The 20,533-nt window shown below is 45.0% G+C and overlaps 1 protein-coding gene across 2 annotated transcripts in view; it reads left to right on the forward strand.

Moving 5' to 3' along the window:
* The window catches only part of GALNTL6 (polypeptide N-acetylgalactosaminyltransferase like 6), a 790,170-nt gene that overhangs the window by 650,863 nt on the left and 118,774 nt on the right, over nucleotides 1-20,533 (forward strand). For both annotated transcript variants that reach the window (XM_074355533.1, XM_074355532.1), the window contains one exon: nucleotides 2,042-2,225. In XM_074355533.1, the coding sequence (XP_074211634.1) occupies nucleotides 2,042-2,225 (184 nt within the window). The remainder of the gene's footprint in view (nucleotides 1-2,041; nucleotides 2,226-20,533) is intronic.

Here is a 20,533-nt window from a genome sequence, read left to right on the forward strand (position 1 = left end):
AAATGTGAGGGGAGCTGACAGCTAATTTAACAGACTCATTCTCTTTGGGTCACCTTGGGACCCCTTGTTGGTCAAGGCACTTGTAAATCAACCTGATTCTGGATCTGATGGAGGAAAGTCACTGAAACCTTCATATTCAAATGCCGGCAGGGGCGATAGAAGGGACATTTTGGACACAGCGACAACGGTCAAAGGGCTCTGCGGGGAGTCGCCGCTTGGACAGAGATGAAAACCCAGGAAGGCCTGCCCGGGCGAAAACGGATGCCCACGGACACCGTGGTGGAGAGTAACCGGACGGAGTCCCAAGAGGCCGTACCTATCAGCTGAAACAAGATCAAGGTGACCCTCAGGCTCTCTGACGCCTCCTGGGACCTTGCTAGCTAAAACCGCAACCCCTTGTCAATAAAAATATCAATAAGTAAAAACAAAGACCAAAAAACAAAAAAATAGTGTAATAAGCTAAAAAAGTTAAAAATAAAATTGCAACCTCTTCCACATGCCAGCCTCCCACAAGCCCTTACCCTGTTTCATTTACTTTCCACCACATGTTTCACCGCCCAGCGTACTACGTAATTTAGCGACTTAGTACGTATACTGACTGTCTTTGCTCTGTTGATGATGAAGACAGGGATTTTTGTGGTTTTTATTCACAGCTTTACCCTCAGAACCTCGAAAAGTGACAGGCACGTAGTTTTTACTCAATAAATAGCTGTTGAATTAGGAATGAAAGAAGGGAGGGAGGGAGAGAGAGAGAGAGAGAGAGAGAAAGCCACGTAGATCCGGGGGGGGAGGGGGGGGATCTTCCACAGGACTTTACACACCCACACCCGTTCATCAGGCTAATGATGCTGAAATAGCCAAACCACGTAATTATTTCTAAACGATGTGTCTTTTCTGATTTTAAAGATATTTAAATGTATTTCACTCCACATGCCACATCCAAAGGTCATCCAAATAAAAAGGAAGTCCTCTCCTTGAAAGTTCTGCCCGTCCGACAGAACTAGTTTGCTGTAGTAGACAGTGAACGCATGCACGCTGCTGGGGGGGACAGCACTGCACGTGTAATGTTCTAGGTGAGCCAAAGTCTACGCGCCTCCCAGGAATAACGTCTCCACGGACAAGGGTTGGGCGGCTGGAAAATAAGTCTCCTTCCTGCCTCAGAGAAGCACAGGGCCAGCTGGAAAGACCACAGGCTTCAGGACTGGACCAGGGAGTGGGGGTGCCTCCAAGCTCTTGCCCTCAAAGGATGAGTGACCCTGGACAAGTTATCTTACTTCTCTGAGCTCAGTTTCCTCGTCTGTAAATTAGGAAAGCTAATAACAGCCACCTTAGGGGGCTGTCAGGAGGACTGGAAACAGCATGAGCTCAGGAATTTGACAGAAGCAGGAAGGGGAGCAGCAGGGTCAGGCGGCCTACCACCTCCTGGACACGACGAGAGAAGACAAAAATGCACAGCTTGGATAAACGGAGTCTATATTAAAGGACAGTAGCCAGAAAGGACTTGGCCAAATCTCTGGTAAGCCTGGGAGCCAAGAATCCTACCCGCTAAATTTAGCGGGGAAACAGCCGTCAAGGCCGTTATCAGATTCGATGCTTAAAAAAACTGCGACGTTAAATATTTACCTTCTGGAACCTCCAGAAAGCAGGCTTTCTCAGCAGGCTTTCTCAGCAGGCTCCAGCTGCATGCTCAAGGGGGCACAGTGCTGTTTACCCTCCACGCATGCTGGATGCGCCAAAAATTGACAGATTGGGGACAGGTCAGAGCAAAACTGTGACAGGCAGGGCTAAATGGACTTCCGCGAATCTCCCTGGGACACCACTTTCTAAAAGGAAAGGCCACCACACTAACTGCACCCAGTCACTGCCCCACCACGCGACGCCCAGCCCGGGGACACAGATTCTGCAAAGCGCTCGGAAGGCAGCACGGGGCCAGGCGGCGAGCCCGGGGCGTGAGGAAGGATCCGCGGGCTTCTCTTCGAGGAACAGCGGGAGAGAACGGAGGCGCGCGTGTCATTTCCTGTTTTGTGCTTTCGTTTTCCAGACCAGATTGCACTGAACCACAAAACCATCGTGTGCCCCATGATCGATGTCATTGACCACAATCACTTCGGGTACGAGGCCCAAGCCGGGGATGCCATGCGGGGCGCCTTCGACTGGGAAATGTACTACAAGAGAATCCCCATCCCCCCCGAGCTGCAGCGGGAGGATCCCAGCGACCCTTTCGAGTGAGTAGCAGCCGAGGGCGGGGCCGAGGGCAGAGGGCAGGTAGCTGCATCCCGGCGTGCCACTGAGACCCGTGAGGACCACTGTCTCCAATGAGATGGGGGGGAATGAGTGGCAAAAATATGCAAAACACTGGGGAAAGGTAAGACTTACAAGTTGCAGAAAATCACAAGCTGTGCTGAGTACCTTCTGGAACTTTCTAAGCCCGAGCGGAAGAGGACTGTGTGGTAGTTGGGAAACGGCAGGGTTCACAGCACATGCACGGAGAAGGGACACGTGGGCACCTTCCAGATGTTCCCTCAGAGGGTCTCTTCTCATTTCCGGTCCCCTCCATTCTTTCTCCTTTTCCCCAAACAATTATTTAAATTAACGGTTTTACTTTTCTTGTCCTGAGGAATGGTATAAAATGTGAACTTGCGTTTATGCTTATGTTGCATACCCTTCTGGGAATTGCTTCTTTATGAGGGAAGGCGTGCTTCTGAGCAGGTGGTCCCAAAACTTAAACTTGGGAGATTTAATCAAAATGATACATCCAGAGTAGATAATCTTTCATAATCCTGCCACCAGTTTAAGTTCTGTACAGATACAGGTTTATAATAATCTACCAATTTCTACAAAGCTAAATCCCTTTTTTCCCCAATATGGCCATGAGAATTGCGTATGTCAAGAAAAAGAAAAAAAGTGGCTTAGTTTGTCCAACCATGAGGACCATTAATGGTTAATGGGAAAATGTTTCCAAAAAAAAAACCAAAAAACAGATAGATTGCCCAAGGTATGTTATCTATTCCTTGTACGGCACCCTCAAAATCTTTTATCATTTAAAAACTGTCATATATTATTTTTAGTACAAGAAAAATATCTGTGGTTGAGGCTTTGCACACTCTTGAAGATTCCATTTAAAACGTGTTAAAATCAACACTGTCTTTTCATCAATAATACGGGCTGTAAAAGTTTGCAGTAGAGAAGCTCCCCAGTACAAAACCACTTCTGTGATGCTCACACTTCAAATTTCAGCAAACATGTGATATAACATCAGGGAAATGTTTCCTCCAGTTCTAGTCCCTAGGAAGACAAACTCTGCGGAAAGCAAAGGGATTTCAGGTGACATTAGCCTCATAAAAACAAAGAGAAATTATTTCTCATGTAATATGAAGCACACTCATTAAATACCCAGAGTTTCCAAAAGAGGCCACTTCAGACTCCCAAACTGCTGGAGAGTTTTTGAGAAGAAATAATGAAGGTCCTTCCAAATGCTTCAGCCAAGATTTCAGGAATACTGGAAACTACCAGAAAAGTGGGTCTCAGTGCGCCAAGTGAGGAAGTTTCTAGTAAGGGCCCCAGCTGAGGGCTGATCTTCAGACATCCCTGAAGGGAACCACCTAAAAGTCTTGGGAAGAGGGCCTACAGCAGGATTGAAAGCCAGGTTGGTGTTAAGGGAGGAGCCCAAACGACCCGAACATGGGAGACCTGTTGTCAGATGGCAGCTGACGGCAGAGAAACTACCATCCACTTCCTGCTATTCAAGGTTGCCGTGTTTAAGGGCGAGGATGTGGCCAGGATGACTTTTCCAACATGCACTGTAACCATGACTGCGTTATTAGAAACTTCTACTTTTGTCCACTGCGATAGCTGGGGGTGGGTGGGCTGCTTTCTGCAGAAGTGGGATCCAAATGCTACTGGAGGAATTTCACATGGTGAAAATTCTAAAACCAGTCTCAGTCTGACAGGCGACACTTCTGTTGGGCAGACCCCAGCTGTGGCCATCACAGGACCTTGCTAGACCCCAGAGCTGGCAGACTTGCTAACTTTCAGGGTAAATGGCCTCTTGTTCCCGTCGCCTGCTTAGGGGGGTGCTGTCCTGTCAAAAGCTGCCTTCTGTCGAATACCACCATCTTTCTACCTTAAGTCTCTCTGGTTCTTAGGAATGCAGACACTCGGCCTCTTGTAATAAATGTAGCTCGCAGGAGGTGTCCGCTTTGATCTTTAAAACTGCATTTTGCCTTCCCAATGATAAGAGAACGGTTAGTTACCCAAGCAGCTCTGAGCAGTGTATCCACGATTCCACTGTCTCAGCTGCCACCAGAACGCACTCGTGGACGGACGTGCTCTAGGCTAAAACTTGCTTCTCTGGACGTAAAGCTCTAAGAGACACGGAATGAACGCCATCTATCTGTACCTCTCTCAAGTCTTTCATCTTCTCAGCTGGCTGCCGGGTTTTCCCAGGAAGAAAGGAACTATGCAGTAATACGTAAGTGCACTGACAACTCCAGGACCCTTCAGACAACATAGATGCAAAGATTATCTTTCAGTAGCAAGTCGATCAAATGTCCTAAATTTGACAAGACCTGAATTCTCTCATTTATTCTATCATTATTTGAATTTTCACCAACTGTTGGCTGCAGTAGTGTTTCCTTTCCAACAAGAAAATCCTGTGAAACTGGTGGTGGGAGGGGCATGAGCAGTATTTAACTATTAAGGAACTGAATTGAAAATTTCAGAGTATTATACTAGTACGTAAGTAGAGATATTGTTTCTCAAATATTTTGATTCAGTTATTATGCGTAAGTGATCCTGGGTCATGGTATAAATGGTGTTTCAGAATACGGGTTACAGAGTCAAAAAAGTTCAAAATCTATCAACTTCCTAAACTGGAAATCAAGACATTCAACAATCGAACTAGCAAGGAAAAGGAAATCTCACAGGAAACTCTGAACTCAAAGAAAAAAATTACCTGTATTTGCACAGGAATCTAGTTTTCAGACAAACTAGAATATGAGAGAAAATGCAACATTCACAGTTCAAATTATTCCACGGTGGTCACAATTCTGATTAGACTGGATGTATTTGATAAATATTCTTGTCTTTTGAAAAAAATGAAATATTCTCCTTTCCTGGTTGCTTATATGTCATGGTGTAATGCTTGTAGGGAATTCTTATTATTCATGGATTTCAGCAGGTTTCCTTACTCCTGGTTTATCTCTAATGCAGGGCGCTTAGGAATTTAAGCCTTTTCTGTAATGTAATACGCTCCTTTGGTCATGGTGACAAAGGGGAAGATATGTATTTGCTTTCTTCTTTTTTTTTTTTTTCTGTTTCTAATGCAATCACCCTTCTTTTCTCCAGCTTTTTAAATTCTTTTTTTTTTAATTGAACTATAGTTGATTTACAATGTTGTGCTATTTTCTGGTACACAGCATTGTGATTCAGTTATACATACATACATATATATATATATTCTTTTTCATATTCTTTTACATTATGGTTTATTACAGGATATTGAATATGATTCCCTGTGCTATACAGTAGGACCCTGTTGTTTATCTATTCTATATATAGTATTTAGTATCTGCAGATCCTTAACTCCCAGTTTATCCCTTCCTACCCCTTTTCTCCCCTAGTAACCATAAGTTTGTTTTCTATGTGAGTCTGTTTCTGTTTTGTAAGTAAGTTCATGTCTTTTCTTATTTAGATTCCACATATGAGTGATATCATATGGTATTTTTCTTTCTCTTTCGAACTTACTTCACTTAGAATGACAATCTCCAGGTCCATCTATGTTGCTGCAAATGGCAAAATTTTTGTTTGTTTTTATGGCTGAGTAGTATTCCATTGCATATATGTGTGTATGTATACATATGTGTGTATATATATATATATATAATCAATCTTCTTCATCCATTCATTTGTTAATGGACACTTAGGTTGCTTCCATATCTTGGCAATTGTGAATAACGCTGCTATGAACATTGAGGTGCATGTATCTTCCCAAATTAGTGTTTGTTTCTTTTTAATATATACCCAGGAGTGGAACTGCTGGGTCATTTGGCAATTGTTTTTTATTTTTTTGAGAAACCTCCACATTGTTTTCCACAGTGGCTGCGCCAATTTGCACTCCCAACAAAAGTGTATGAGGGTTCCCTTTTCACCACATCCTCATGTGTAGACCCTGGAGTTCCGTTTGGGGAATGGGAGAATTTTGTTCATATTCTACTTCTCAAGCTAAGTCCATGTACCTCATGGATTTTGCTGTGATCTTCAAGCAAATGCTTCCAAACTCGGCCTCCTTTTCCCTCAAAAAATCAAACTGATGTGTACAAACTACCATAGTATTAGCTGCCTCGACTTCAGCCACCAAACACAATTCTCTATCAGTGAAGTTTTGAAACTCTTGTCTCAGACTCTGGAGGGAATGAGGTTAGAAAATCCACTCATTGGTTTAGTCTAGTGTTGGGTTCCAGGAGAGTGAAACAGGACCTTAGCTCCCTGAAACCTCCACCACAGTTCTTGCATGACCTCCGGATTGTTCCTGAGGTCCTTCACGCATTCTAACCAAATAACCTATTTCATTAAGCCTGTGCAGTATGTAACGTAAAACCTACCATTTGTCTAGCATTTCACAGTATGTAACATACTTCGCTACATTATCTGATTGGCTCCTTGTAAGAGTCCTCTGGCGTAGGTAAAGGAGCAAGGGTTATTTTTCCCATTTTGCAAATAAAGTGAAAACCAAGGAAATTAACTTATAAGAGGCAAAACCAGGACACAAACCCATGTCTTCTCTCCATTTGTTCAGTTTCAAATCTTACATTTAATTGATAATGTCATAAGAGTCAAATCAGTGCCTTCTTTTACTCATTCAGACTTTAAATCCTAGAGTTTCAATCGATACTTTTCTTTTCCTCTCCCTTGAAGAGGCACCTGGGCACCCATTAAGTGAAGGAGTGTTGTCAACTAATGTTTCATGGTGAGCCCATAACGAGAGCAAGAGAGGAAACAGATTGCTCGTTCCCTACACTGTGTCTTATCTGCAGCCCAAACTTGAGCTGATAGGTTGAAAATGTCAGCTTTCAGTTTCTTCCTAATGAAGGGAAATGTCAACAATGACAGCTTCTGGTCTGTTTATAACCAGACCTAATTCAATATTTGACAACTGCTAAAGGACAAAATGTTTAAGGAGAAAATACTGTCAAATTTCTAAATGGTGTCCTACTCTACAGAGGGTGAGAATAAAGGAAGGGAAATGGCTCAGGGTCTTAAAAACTAATCAAAACATGGAATAAAATCAATCTCCCTTGAAAGCCGAAGAATGAAACCACAGAAGAGTTCTTGCTTATAAAGCTAAAGGCTGTGCCATGGGTGGAGGTGTTCCGGAGCAAACTTGTTAATTACGCACAAGCCCCCATGAAGACCCCTCCTTCTGGGCTCCTTGGTCGCCCTAGTCCTGGGTCTCAGGGGTGAACCATCATCTGATAAACAATTCAGACAAGTGTTTGTGAGAACACTTTTCCCGCATCAGGATCTGCTTGCCAGAAAAGACGGTTTCTTCATTCCTCTCCAGGAGGCACTATCAACACCAGCAAGATGCTCCCTATGACTTGGTCCTTCTCACCATCCAGAATAACTCTAACAAAAGAAACCCCTGAACGAACAGTCACTGCCTTGGTGCTGCCCTGCTCCTCTCCCCCTCGCCCTGCTCTCTGGAGACCCCTGGCTCTGGAGGTGGTGCTGGCTTGGATGCCCTCTTGCTGGTTTCCAGCTGCGTGCTGGGCTTGTAAACCTGTTTCTGCCACCACTCCCTGTAAGGGGCCCCCAGTCACAGCAGACCTGGGGGACTTCTATTTGGAAAGGGGATGAGAACTCTTCCTCTGTCCTGACAGACTTTTGTCCCTGCTCACCAGTCACTCAGGACCACAGTCCCCATGACTTTTGTCCTAAGCAGCCTTGTCCTTATTTCTTGGGTAATATCTCCTCTTGAACCCTGGACTCCAACTCTCATTCCTGGTCTTGGGGTTAGTCAGCTCCTCCATAGCCAGGCTGGAGGCTGAATTCTCTGCCTGAATCTCCTCTAGACCTCCAGGGCCATCCAGTAATTATCAATAACCCTGTACCACCTAAGACTGAGCAATGGCAGGGGGAGGGTACAGCTTGGTGGGAGAAGGCATGCTTAGTGTGCACAGGGTCCTGGGTTCAATCCCCAGTACCTCCATTAAAAAAATAAACAAAAAGCCTAATTACCCTCCCCCACAAAACAACAACAACAACAACAAAAAGACTTAGCAATGACTTCCGACATATTGAAGAACTGTGGAGTTCCCAAACTTGGACTGGTGACTTTTGTTGTCCATTTATCTGTTCTTTCAACCATTACCACGTTTTTCTGCTTCCCAAACTGGTGTCCCAAGTCCATCTTTCAGTCTCATGTGTGATGTCTATTTTCTGTGTCCTTCCGCCACCCCTGAGATGTAACTTGATTCTATCTACATTCACCCCTTATCTGGACTCCTTCCTGGTTCTGTGCTCCACGATATGACCACACTGAGCCCAGATGGCCTGTTTCTGTCTCCTCGCCTTCTTTCATTAAAGGTTTGCTAGCTTTCAGCTAAGAAGAAACCTCGGTGAATCAGCCCCTTTCCTAGAATCCAGGGTTCAGCAACATGCACTCGACCTGAGAGGACATCAGACCTGAACGGGGCAGAACTGAACAGAACCTTCGGCCATTCCCCCACTTTCCCTTTCCCTCCCAGTGGGCAGGAGAACAGACCCAGGGCCTGCGTCATTCAGCCTCGTTTTTCTCATCTGAGGCTCCAGCTGTGCCGTCCTCTTTACTTCCCTTCCAGGGTCGACAATTCTTTTTTCTTCTTTCTAATCGCTGCTAGCATGGACGCTCGAATGAGGGCAGGAGGATCGCTTTATTCGATTTATTCAGCACTGCATCATGAGTGCCTCATACCTGCCCATAACAGGTGCTCAGTAAGTATTTACCAAACGGATGCAATAAGTATTACGTTCAGGAGAGGAAGGGGTCCCCCCAGGCTGTGTACTTGAAGAAGAGGTGACAGTTTTTCAGTAAAGGGTAACAGCTGAGGCTGCAAAGAGCTTGTAGAGCATCACCCACAGACTAGTCTGAACAGACAGGAGGTTCTTGCAGGGAAGTGGTAGCTTGGAAAAAAAAATGAATAACCTGTGGTCCAGACCAGACTTCTATGTGCCTTCATTCTGCACGCAGAAGGCATTCAGCTGATAAAGGCATGTGTTAGGGAAAACGATCTGGTAGCAGAAGGCCTTCCTGGAATCACTTACATTATGAGTGATAATTAGATCATTTTGGAAACCATGGTCCAGAAGAGAACATCTTTTACAAGACACTGGTTCCTAGTAAGGGAACGATACTGATCTTCCAAGTTCTGTCCATTTCTAACAGGCATCAAGATGCTATGAGAATCTAGGGATGTGGAGAGTCCAGATGCCAGCCGGGATGCGAGGGGAGTGGTGGGCTGTGAGGGAGGGCTGGCGGGGCATGTGGACTTGGTGGGGATCACACTCTTAGAACTGAAGGGCAGACAGGCATAACGAACATGCACAGATCTGAGGTCTAGTTAAGAAAATGAAACCTTACATATGGTGTTCAGATGAAGCCTTGAGTGTTTACAGAGGAAGAAGTGATGAAAATTAGAGCTGGCATTGGGGCTCACAGGGCAGGGGTCTGATGATGCTGGGGTGACGCTGGACCTGAGCAATGAATAAGAGGGCAGGTCTGTAACCTGACCAAAGGGCTGGACAGAAGGCTATTCTAAGCCCGAAGTTCTGTGCTGCAGAGATGGAACATGTTGGCTGCCATGGACCCAATTCCCTGACTTTATATATACATGTACTTGTATTATCATATTATCATTACATTGTCATTATTTCCTGTTATTATAGTTACAGTGATTAGAATGACAATTTTGTTATCATCATACAAATCTGACTATACACCATAATAATTGGGTATGACTTACAAGCACTACGGACATAGATGTCTGTGTAAGTAGCTTAAATAATATAGATACCTGAATTGCTTGTGGATCACATCAAATTATTTTTCAAAGAATCCTATGGCTGATCAGAGCAAGAAAGATACAAAGCCTGTCTTTGAGCCTATGCTGAGGTCTTCCAAGGTGGGTGGTCTTTGGCCCAGATCACATGGCAATAGGTGAGTGTCAGTCCATTTGGGATGTTAGAAGAAAACATCATAGATGGGGTCGCTTATAAACAACGGGAATGTATTTCTCACGGCTCTGGAGGCTGGAAGTCAAGGCAATGGCAGGTGTGGTGGCTGGTGAGGGCCTACTTCCTGGCTCAAAGACAGCCGTCTTCTCACTGTGTGCTTACAGCAGAAGGGGCAAGGGAAATCTCTGGTGCTTTTTTCATAAGGGCATTAATCCCATTCATGTGGGCTCCACTCTCATGACCTAATCACCTCCCATGTCCTCACCTACAAACGCCATCATGTTGGAGGTTAGGCTTCAACACATGAATTCTGGGAGATACAAACATTCAGTCCACAGCAGTGAGGTTGTGCTGAGAGATGAGTCCTATGTATGACTGAAAAGGGACTTCAGAATAGAGAAATGAATCAGTCAGAAATGATTGATTCCCTGCCTCAATCTTCTAATAAAGTTTGAGCAAAAAATAAAGAGCCTAGAATAGAGTAATAAAACAATAATGCATACTCCCCTTGACGTAAACAGATGAGTAATAGAAAAGAAATACACTTTTATTAGCTTAACTAAGACTGTAGCAATCAGGGTTCATTCTTCGCTGTTCTGATGGTCTGTTTGGGGTCTAGGAGCCGAATCTACAGTGAGGCCACACGCAGCGGGGCACTGATTTAGCTTTTTTCCTCCTTCTAACAAACAAGCAGTTTCTTTCTCTCTCTCTCTCTTTTCTATCTATCAATTTATTTATTTATTTATTTTTTGTCTAATACTCCTTGGGGTAGATCCATCCGGAAATATGTTAAGGATAAAAGGATGCCTGTCTTTGTTCCTTGTTGTGCCAACCAAAACCGGACAAAGCGAGCTCTTGAGGGAGCAGGGAGGTGACACGGGAGAGCCCACGGGAGACACAAAGGCCCAGGCTGTGGGCAGGTGAGCCTCCCGCTGCGGGCGGTGGAGACCCGGCGTCTCCAGGCTGCAGTTTCTGACCCAGGAGTGACGTGGAGGGCACCCTCCGGCTCGAACCTCCTAGCTGGGGCCTGAGCCGCGCCAGGATGGTGGTGCCCGTCTTCCTCCTCCGTCTTCGCGGCCCTCCCGTCAGTAGGAGCGAGAGCGGCGGGCCCGGATCCCGCTGTGGAGCCGGGGGGCCAGGGCAGGGGAGAAGGAGGCTTGCCAGGGCGAGGCCGCAGAGTTGTAGCTGCGCTAGACCGGGAGGAACCGCGCCCGGCACGCGGTACCCAGAGCGCGAAAATGCGTGTGTGCGCGCGTGCAGAGCGATGCGTCAAAAGCACGCGGGAGACAACGAGACGATGACGTCTCCGGGGGCGGAGTCGGGTTGCGCTGCGCAAGGCACGTGAGCGCAGGTGAGTCGAGGCAGGCGCTGGGGAAGCGCTGAGCCCTGGAGGAGGTGGGGGCGGCGCCCACCGCATGCCCGCTGCCCACGGGGAGCGGGCGCCGTTGCCCACGGCTGTCCCGCCCACCAGCTCCACAAGTGCAAACGCTGGACAAGACGGCATCCCGGCCAGGCCTTCCTCCTTTACTTAACTTCCTCCAAAATGTCAGTTTTAACTTTCTATAGGAGCAGAAGTCGCCTCACAGTAACAATAGCAAGTGTAACAGGTTTCAAACACAGTCACAGCTCAGATGCACACGAACGCAACCTTCTTTATCTCTGCAAGTGAGCCCACTGGAGCCCGGGACAGAGCACCGTTTCCAGCGCAAGCAGCAGGCCTGCCCCTCACACCACGGGGCCCGGGAGAGAGAAGGCCCAGGAGGTTGTGTCCAAACCCGGAGGGCTTATAAATCAAACTAGCCAACCATCGGATTTTGTCCTATCCTCCCACCTCGGTAAATAAACCTTCGAATCACCGGGAAGGCCGGGTCCGTATGTGGAATTCCTTCTGCAAGCTCTGCGTCATGGGGACAGTGGGGGAGTTAATACAGAAGCCCACGGACAGTCTCTCTCATCCCACCTGTTCTGCCTGTGCACCCCGACGGCCCTGGGCCCCCTGCAGGCAGACGTCCAAGCCCGCGTGTCCTACACCATTGCAAACATAGCCGTCCTGGGCCCCAAGCGCCCAGCCACAGAGGGCAGCCCAGGAAAGAGGATGGAGAGAGCACAGCCTCAGAAGCCACATGACCTCTATGTACCGAATAACTCGAACCAAGCACCCATCTCACCCCCTTCACTGGCTGTAAGAGGACCCACACCCAGGTCCCCAATCCAACTAACCACACCATCCCAGCCGTCCCTCTAATAAGCAGAGTCCTGTCGGTCCAGACCTCTCTCCTACCTTCTCTTTGGTTTGCAGCCCCCTCACTCCAGCCCTCCATCTCCACACAGTGCTCCCCAGCGTGCCTTCCTTCACCCTGTCCTCCCTCTGCACGTGCATGAGATGGATCCTAGGAGAGGAAAGTCAGAAGATAAGACGATGAACGCAAGACACTCACCCCCATCTAAATGCAGTACTAGAAGCAGAGACACGGTGCTCTTCCACCAGGACATCAGCATGGCGGTGTCCCCTGTCCCCCGGGCTGTGTCCTCACCGCTCCACACAGTGGCCACTGATCGTTGGCACTAAGTAAGTATTTGTTGGATGACGAAATGACAAAAGAGTCAATTTTTGCAGGGACATCTGGGCTAGACCTTTCCTTCCCCTACCCTTGGGACCTCATTGCCACTCAGGCTCTGGCATCCATGGTCTGCTTTCTGATCAACACAATGAAGAAAGAAGGTAAAATATTTGTTAGACAGTAAACGGGGCCCAGGGGCTGGGATCCACCGTGGGAAGATTTTTCTTGCCTCCAGAGTGAGAAAATACACTGAAGATACTTAAGAGCGTATTTATTCACATGTGAACTGGGATGCCATAAGTAATGACTACTTACTCATTATAGCTGAGCAGTGTGCTACTCTCTGTCTTTTCAGCAAATAATCAGTAATGGAGATATCCTTTCAAGTACAATTTCTGCCTTTGAACTGCTGCTTCTTGGTATCCAAAATTGTAACTGGGCACACCCTGAAAACTACTTCTTGGTTCCTCTGACATGTAATTCATCTCAGTCTGATGAATATTTTTTCCAATTGTATTTAAGAAATTCCCTAGAAGTGATGGAAAAACTAAATACAATCTGAGAAACTAAAGCAATCTAATTCTGTATGCTGTGCTGAGTCAATAAATAATAAATAAATATATAAATAAATAAATAAATAAACAAACCATAATTCTAGGAGGCTGATATAACTCCTTGAAAGATACATGCACCAATAAATATATGTATATCTAGAACTTAAGGCACATTCAAGTAAATTCCACAGAAAGGCTGTTTTCTTATCTGAGAAAATTTTATCTTAACTAGCATAATATAGGGAATTAAATATAGCAATAAAAATTCATTAAGACTGATGCATATCCTAAGAGTTAATGAAAAATTTTTCTAAATATCCTCTTTTTAAAATATTATTTTTGTTTTTTGGGAGGAGGGGGTAATTAGGTTTGTTTATTTATTTATTTATTTAGTGGGGGTACTGGGGATTAAACCCAGGACCTCATGCATGCTAAGCACGCGTTCTGCCACTGAGCTATACCCTACCCTACTCCAATATCCTCTTTTGTTTCTCATTTTCAAGCACCAGGTACAAAGGAACTCTCACATAACCAGGATGGAATTTTCCTACTTGAGGAAATATATGAGAATGATTGGCAGCAAAAAAAAAAAAAAAAAAAAAAAAAAACCGACTGATAGATCAAATCGTTAGAAAGACCCTATCTTCTTAATTTAGAATTACTGTAGAAACCTAACCCAGAATGAAACTCCTGTTGCTGGGCTGTTAAAGTGAACCTGAAATAGTCCGTCCGGTTGTTCAGGCTAGTGTTGTGTTATACCGCCACCTGCTGGAAAGAAAGGTAAATCATTTTAAAAGAAAGCATTGATGAAAAGTCAAAATTCTTGTTTTTGCAAAGGAGGTTTTGACTCTTAAAGGCAATGCACACTACCCCCGGGCTGAATGTCTGAAACGTCCCAAGTTGAAGAAGGACCAAGTAAAAACTCTGATGATAAAATCAAGCAGCCACACGGCAGCATTATTTACAGGGGAGTTGGAGTGACATCTTCCTGATACCCCTCTGGCAGAGCACCTGTGAAAGCGCAGGGACAGAGGAAAGGCAGACCCCAGAGATGCTAGAGGGTGGCTTAGGAGGAACATGGGGATAAATGGCTGGCACCAGAGGTAGAAAGCAAAACTGAGTTCCTTGATCTGCGGGATGAATTGAGATCGGCTGGGCGGGGCTAGAGGCTGCAGTTACACATGCTGATCTGGAAGACAGAGACGCACAATGCTCTGGGATCCATCCTCAAAAGGATGCTCGTACAAACCGCTCCGACTTCCTCTGCCCAAAGGGATCAGGGCAGAGAACAGTGGAGGGGGTGAGAAGCCGGAGGAGAAGAGGAACCCGCCCCGCCGCAGGCACATCCTGAGAAGGGCCGAGGAGACGGGTCCGACCAAGAGAATGACCTGGTCTGATGGAGAGTCGGTGCCATGGGGAGTTACTGCAGGTGCTCAACCGAAAGTCCAGTGTGGCGCTGCATACGTTTCTGTTTAATCTTAGAAATCCGGATTTTATTCTTTAAATAAAACCACAGATTACTGAGCATCAGAGTATTTGATCCTCCCTGTGTTTCTAGGAAAATAGTTTTGGCAACAGGGTACTGAGTCCAGGATCTCTGGAGTTTAAACTAAATGCACTCAGATGGTTCAAGAGGTGAACAGATTCTAAATAATGCCAAAAAATTGACTATGACTCTAAAAATGGGAAAAAATAAGACAGAATCGAGAGATCCGTGAGAGGTAAGAAACAGGAGTGGTCGTCGCTCCCCGGAATAGGCTTGTCTCTGTGAACAGTGACCACTGTTCTAAACACAGAGCCTAGGGGACTTGACTCCCCGGAGACCTAGGGACCCCGAAGGGCCAGCTCTGCCCCATCGACTCCCCCAGAGCTCAGCCGGGTAGTGGACTCAGCTCACCAGTTGGTGACACTTTGGAATTTGGGGCCACCATCCCCCCAGGGGAATGGGGTCACATCTGCTGCCTGGCAAGGCCAATGGCAGAAGCAGCTCTGGCCGCCTCCTCCAGCCCCCGGGACACCCTGAGAGGATGTCTGTGCTGACCCCTCGGCCTCAGAGCATCCCTTGGCCCTCTTCACTCAGCAGGGCCTTCATTGCTTCTGCAAGGAGGGACCAGTGAGTGGAAAAGAATGTTAGTTACCTGTGATACATTTTCCCTCACGTGGAAAAATTCTTGTGACCACCACCACCAGAAAAGAGCGCGATCTCACAAGCTGACAGTGGCTGTCACATCCCATGATCACAGCCAGTTAAATGTCTCCGTATCACCTTATAGGGACCAGGGGAGTTGCCTGCATTTCCTTCAAAAATAATAGTGTGACTTTACCCAGGTCTTTCTGCAAAGCCTGGTAAATCCGCCTGTGTTTGGGGAACGACCTGTCAATTACCCTTGCAAAAAGCTTCCTGTGAGCAGTGGGAGTTAGATCAAATCGGATACACCAGCCCAGGCTTCCTGAAGGGGAGAAGAAAGTCAATGTAAATACATGTAATTTCTAAACAAAATATGCCTTTACCTAATTGAAAAGTCATTATCAATTAGTCAAATACAGCTTTAATCAGACATGAGTGAGGGAAGAACTCTACATTCCGAGGGGACGCAGGCTGGCCTTTCAAAGCCCTCATATCTAATGGCATACGCCTTGGAAACCTTTTACCAGGTAACTGAGGTGTGAGTTTTAATCCCCAATATCAAACCAAGAATACAATTATTTTAATTATGGTCAGCTGGGTAAGGAACATTGACAGTCTCCTTGCTAAGCAGTAACTCTGTATTCCGTCCCCAGGAGACGCGCAGCTGAGCCAAGCGCTTCAATAATTCATTAAAGCACTTCCCTATGCATCAATTATCAAATCACGGGCCTTGATTTCTTTACTTAGGAAAGTTACCCTTGTGAAAAAGACTTTTACCAGCCCTCAAAACACAGGGAAAACTTCTCAGCTGTTTTGCATTTGATTTTCAGAGGAAAGAATATCAAGTTTTACAATCAGTCAGCTATCGAGGGCGTGTGAGTCAAAGGCAAGATGCAAGGTGATTACAAGGCATGCAGCCTCGCCAACTGACACAGACTTAAAAGTCAGTGGGTGTGGGGTTCCTAGCTCTCTAATTCTTGTTTTTGCCAGTAGTTTACTATTTTTTATAATTGCTTCAGTTTCCTTTAAATATCAACACAGTTATGGTTCAGGATCAGATTTTACCATTTTTCTATCCCCGTGATACCAAAGTCAATGCCTTGAGTATATACAGCCCATCATACGTGGGCTCTTTCCATAGGTCGTTTGTGACTTTGCTAACCTATAGTTACTGTTGTATTTATACGATTTTACCCGAAATGCCAAAGTAAAAAATATATATATTATGAAGAGAAGAAAAGCAAATGAATACAAAAATAAGCATCACTAGATGAAAAAGAAAAAAAAAAACAAAAAACTTAAACAAAAACAAAAAAAAACCATCAAAAGATATTTCCTTATATATGCAGAGAAGACATTCCACAAGTATCTTTTGGGTGGTAAATCTACAAAACATTAGAGGAAAATCGGGGGAAAAAACCCACATTTTCAACTTGGGGCCAGTGTTCTTACCCCACAACTGCCTGAACAAAGGAGTAACATTTGCTCAGTGTGAAATTTACCTCTTCCTGTTCTAATCCAACTCCCTTCGATAAAGATAAATTTAAGAAAATGGCTGGGTTAATGACAGGCAGAGAAACATAAACGAGGAAAGGACAGAGCACATACCAGAGAATAACCCATCCTCAGCAGCTGCAAACTGTCTTCCTGGAAAGGTTTACTAACTCAGAGCAACAAGAAGCACCAAGGATTGCACCCTCTGTAATTCCTTCATTCAACACTCTGCTCGATACTGCAGTTTTAAGCAAATTCTAAGGGCCACTGTTGACACCAGAATTGAGCGCAAAGATAGTGTATCTCAATGCAGCTACACTTTATCTACTTCTGAAAGAACTGCCTCCAAACTGGGACCTCCATCTAGTAGACATTGATCAGAGTGTTGGCACAGCCGGGAAACGCACTTCCTGGATTTGGAAATTTCCAGGGGGTGCGTGGGGTGCTGTGGGGGAGGGGCTGCAGGCCCTGAGTCCTGCCCCACCCCCCACACCTTCCAGGCTGTATCTGTGACCCAGGTGACATCAGTCAGGGACTTTGAATCTTGAAAGAATGGATCATGTGCTCGGGGACACAAAAGCATTCATGGTGACAGCAGCAACGGGGGTGAAGTCAGGAGGCCAGCAAGGTGGCCACCAGTGTCCAGGTGGCAGAGTCCAGCCCGTGGAGATGTGTCCGGGTGGCTGGGCTTCTAAGACGCCTCCTGTCGGGGAGCTGGGTCTTGGCCACAACCACACCCTCGTTTCCCACCTGTTTTTACACCTGCACAATTCTGTGAGCCACTTGGGGTCCTTGTAACAAAATTCCTTCTCTAAGTTAGACAGGCTGGTTTCTGTTGTTTGCAACCAAAGTCCTTGGTTTGTCAGAAGAATGGAATACAATTTTTAAAAAGTGTAATTTTCTGGGAAATGAGGCATTTTTTTTAATGTGGGGTATTCTTGGAGCATATATGTTGTACTTTATCCCATCATATTTTAATCTTTCCATATGTACATCATAATAGCTCTAACAAATGGTATATAAATAACATATCAGTTAGTTGAGATGAAAATAAGAAATCCCAGGGTTGTCTCAATCTTCTAAAAGTCAGCCAAAGCTACTTACTGAGAGCATCTTCTTGTGCTGGGTCCCCAGTACCCGCTTCTCCGTCATGAACATGGGTGGAAGCAGACTCCACACTTCAAGGGGCCCGGCTCTAACGCAACTCTCATGAGCATTTGACTTCTGCCCTTTCCAGGGCTCACTCTGGGCGGGAACATTTTCAGTTCTTCAAGGCTGACTGTGTCCCTTTGCAGCACACCTTAGATTTTTTTCTTGAAGTGTAGTTGACTCAGAGTACTGTGTCAGTCTTAGGTGTACAACGTTGTGTTCTCTGTTTATAGATTATACTCCATTTAAAGTTAGTGCAAAATAATGGCTCTATTTCCCTGTGCTGTGCAATATATCCTTGTTGCCTGTTTATTTTATACACAGCAGTTTGCACCTCTCAGTCCCCTGCCCCTTTCTTGTCCCTGCCCACTTCCCTCTCCCCACTCGGAACCTCTAGTTTGTTCTCTGTACCCATGAGTCAGCTTCTCTTTTGTTGTATACATTTGTTTGTTTTATTTTTTAGATTCCACATAAAGTGAAAAGATACAATATTTGTCTTTCTCTGTCTGACTTATTTCAGGAAGCATAATATCCTCTGGGTCCATCCAGGTTGTTACAAATGGCAGAATTTTATTCTTTTCTATGGCTGAGTAGCATCCCATTGTGTGTGTATATATATATATATACACCACATCTTCTTTACCCAGTCATCTGTTGATGGACTCTTAGGTTGCTTCCATATCTTGGCTGTTATAAATAATGCTACTGTGAACATTGGGGTGCATGTATCTTCTCAAATTAGTGTTTTCGTTTTCTTCAGATATATACATTTTCAAACACAAAAATAGACACAGTTTATAAATTGCTCGCTTTTTCTCATTACTTGCTCCTCCCTACTCACAATGCTTTCCTCTGATGCATATCTGTCTCCTACAGTCACCAAAGAAGCCTGTTTACGCTTTTGAAAAATACTCTTTTCCAACCTAATTGTAATAAAAAAGTAGTTATTAAATTTGGGATTTAGAGAAATGTACAGGATTATCATGTTAACCCATCACCAGTTAAAATAACTCAATGGGAAGGTGGTGGGCAAGGGGAGAATGTCAAATTAGATTATCCAACCAGAGACTCTGTCATAAATGAAGAAAGCCTTAACTATTTGGCATTTATTTTGTTATAAATGCTAATAAAAAATGCTTTTTCATCGGGAGGTGGTTCTTTTAGCTTGTTATAGTGGCCAGAGAATTCTTAACACAGAGAATTTTGTAGATAAAAAGGTGGAAATGCAGTGAGGTGGAAGTCTGTAACATACACCCTTTGGGAGCGGATCCAAGATCACAGGTCTGAGCCAAGTCACACAGGTCACGCGCGGTCACGGCTAGAGTGAAGGTGCCTGGCATTTCAGAGAGGACGCAGACAGTGGAGGATCAACAGCTACCTGAAGTCACTGGTCTGATGCTCGGACAGCGTTGAACTTCTGTAATGCCAGAGACAGCACAGAGTGTAAGTTGTCACGCCTGCAGCGTCTGGTCATCACTATGACCTTCTGCTAAGAACCCAATTTAAATAAAAATTCTCTGACGTTCTTAAGACTAAACTGTGAGCTGTCCAAGAGTCATGGGGACACTGAGGAAGGAAGAGATGGTGCTGTGTGCGTGTGTGTGATGTAATTAATATCTGAGATATTATTTTAATTCATTTCCGAAGCTCTATTTCAGCCCACACTTTTGAAGAGGGCGTGGTCTGTCAGAGTTGTTTCTAGACGCAGAACTAACGCACCTCCGGTCAGCACAGGAGGCTCAGCTGGTGCGTCAAACGGGAGTTTTAGCCGCTTGGCTCGTCCTGAGAATGCAACACCTGTTTCAAAATGCTGAATTCCCTCTGAGGCAAAGCGAATGGTCTAAACATCAGAAAACGTAAAACTCCTTAACAGAGAAAAATTACTCTTTCCTTTTCTAAAATAGAAAAAAAAGTAATTTCTGGACATACAGCAAAAGATTCTTTCGGAAGAGACCTGAAAAATACAGATTCTTTGTGTGTCAACATTGGCATTTTTCACGAAGATTTGAGACAAAAAATACATAATACTGAAGGTCAAACTTCTGGAGACTAGCTGTCTTACTCTTTAAAGTATGAGCTTCCATCAAACGCCAGAATGAGAGGCAAATGTTTCAAAATACTTCCAGATTTTTTTGATATTCTCAGCACTAAAAATAAACATGTCCCCAATAAGTGAGCTGTACAAACAATGAGTAAATTAAATCTAAAAGCATCAGCACACATATTTCTGTTTGTCTTCTCCAATGCTCCATGTCTACAGGAATGAAAGTAAGGTTAATAAAGTATTTTATCCCCAAATTTGTCCTGACTATTTTAAAGCCCTTCTTCAGTCTTAATTAGATGGGCATCATATGGAAACTCTATTGAAATTCTCCTTTAAGCTTAGAAGAATTTTCAATCCATCAATTGAATCCATAGCTACAAGGGATAATTTA

Source organism: Camelus bactrianus, chromosome 31 (assembly GCF_048773025.1).
Source record: "Camelus bactrianus isolate YW-2024 breed Bactrian camel chromosome 31, ASM4877302v1, whole genome shotgun sequence".
Taxonomy (NCBI): domain Eukaryota; kingdom Metazoa; phylum Chordata; class Mammalia; order Artiodactyla; family Camelidae; genus Camelus; species Camelus bactrianus.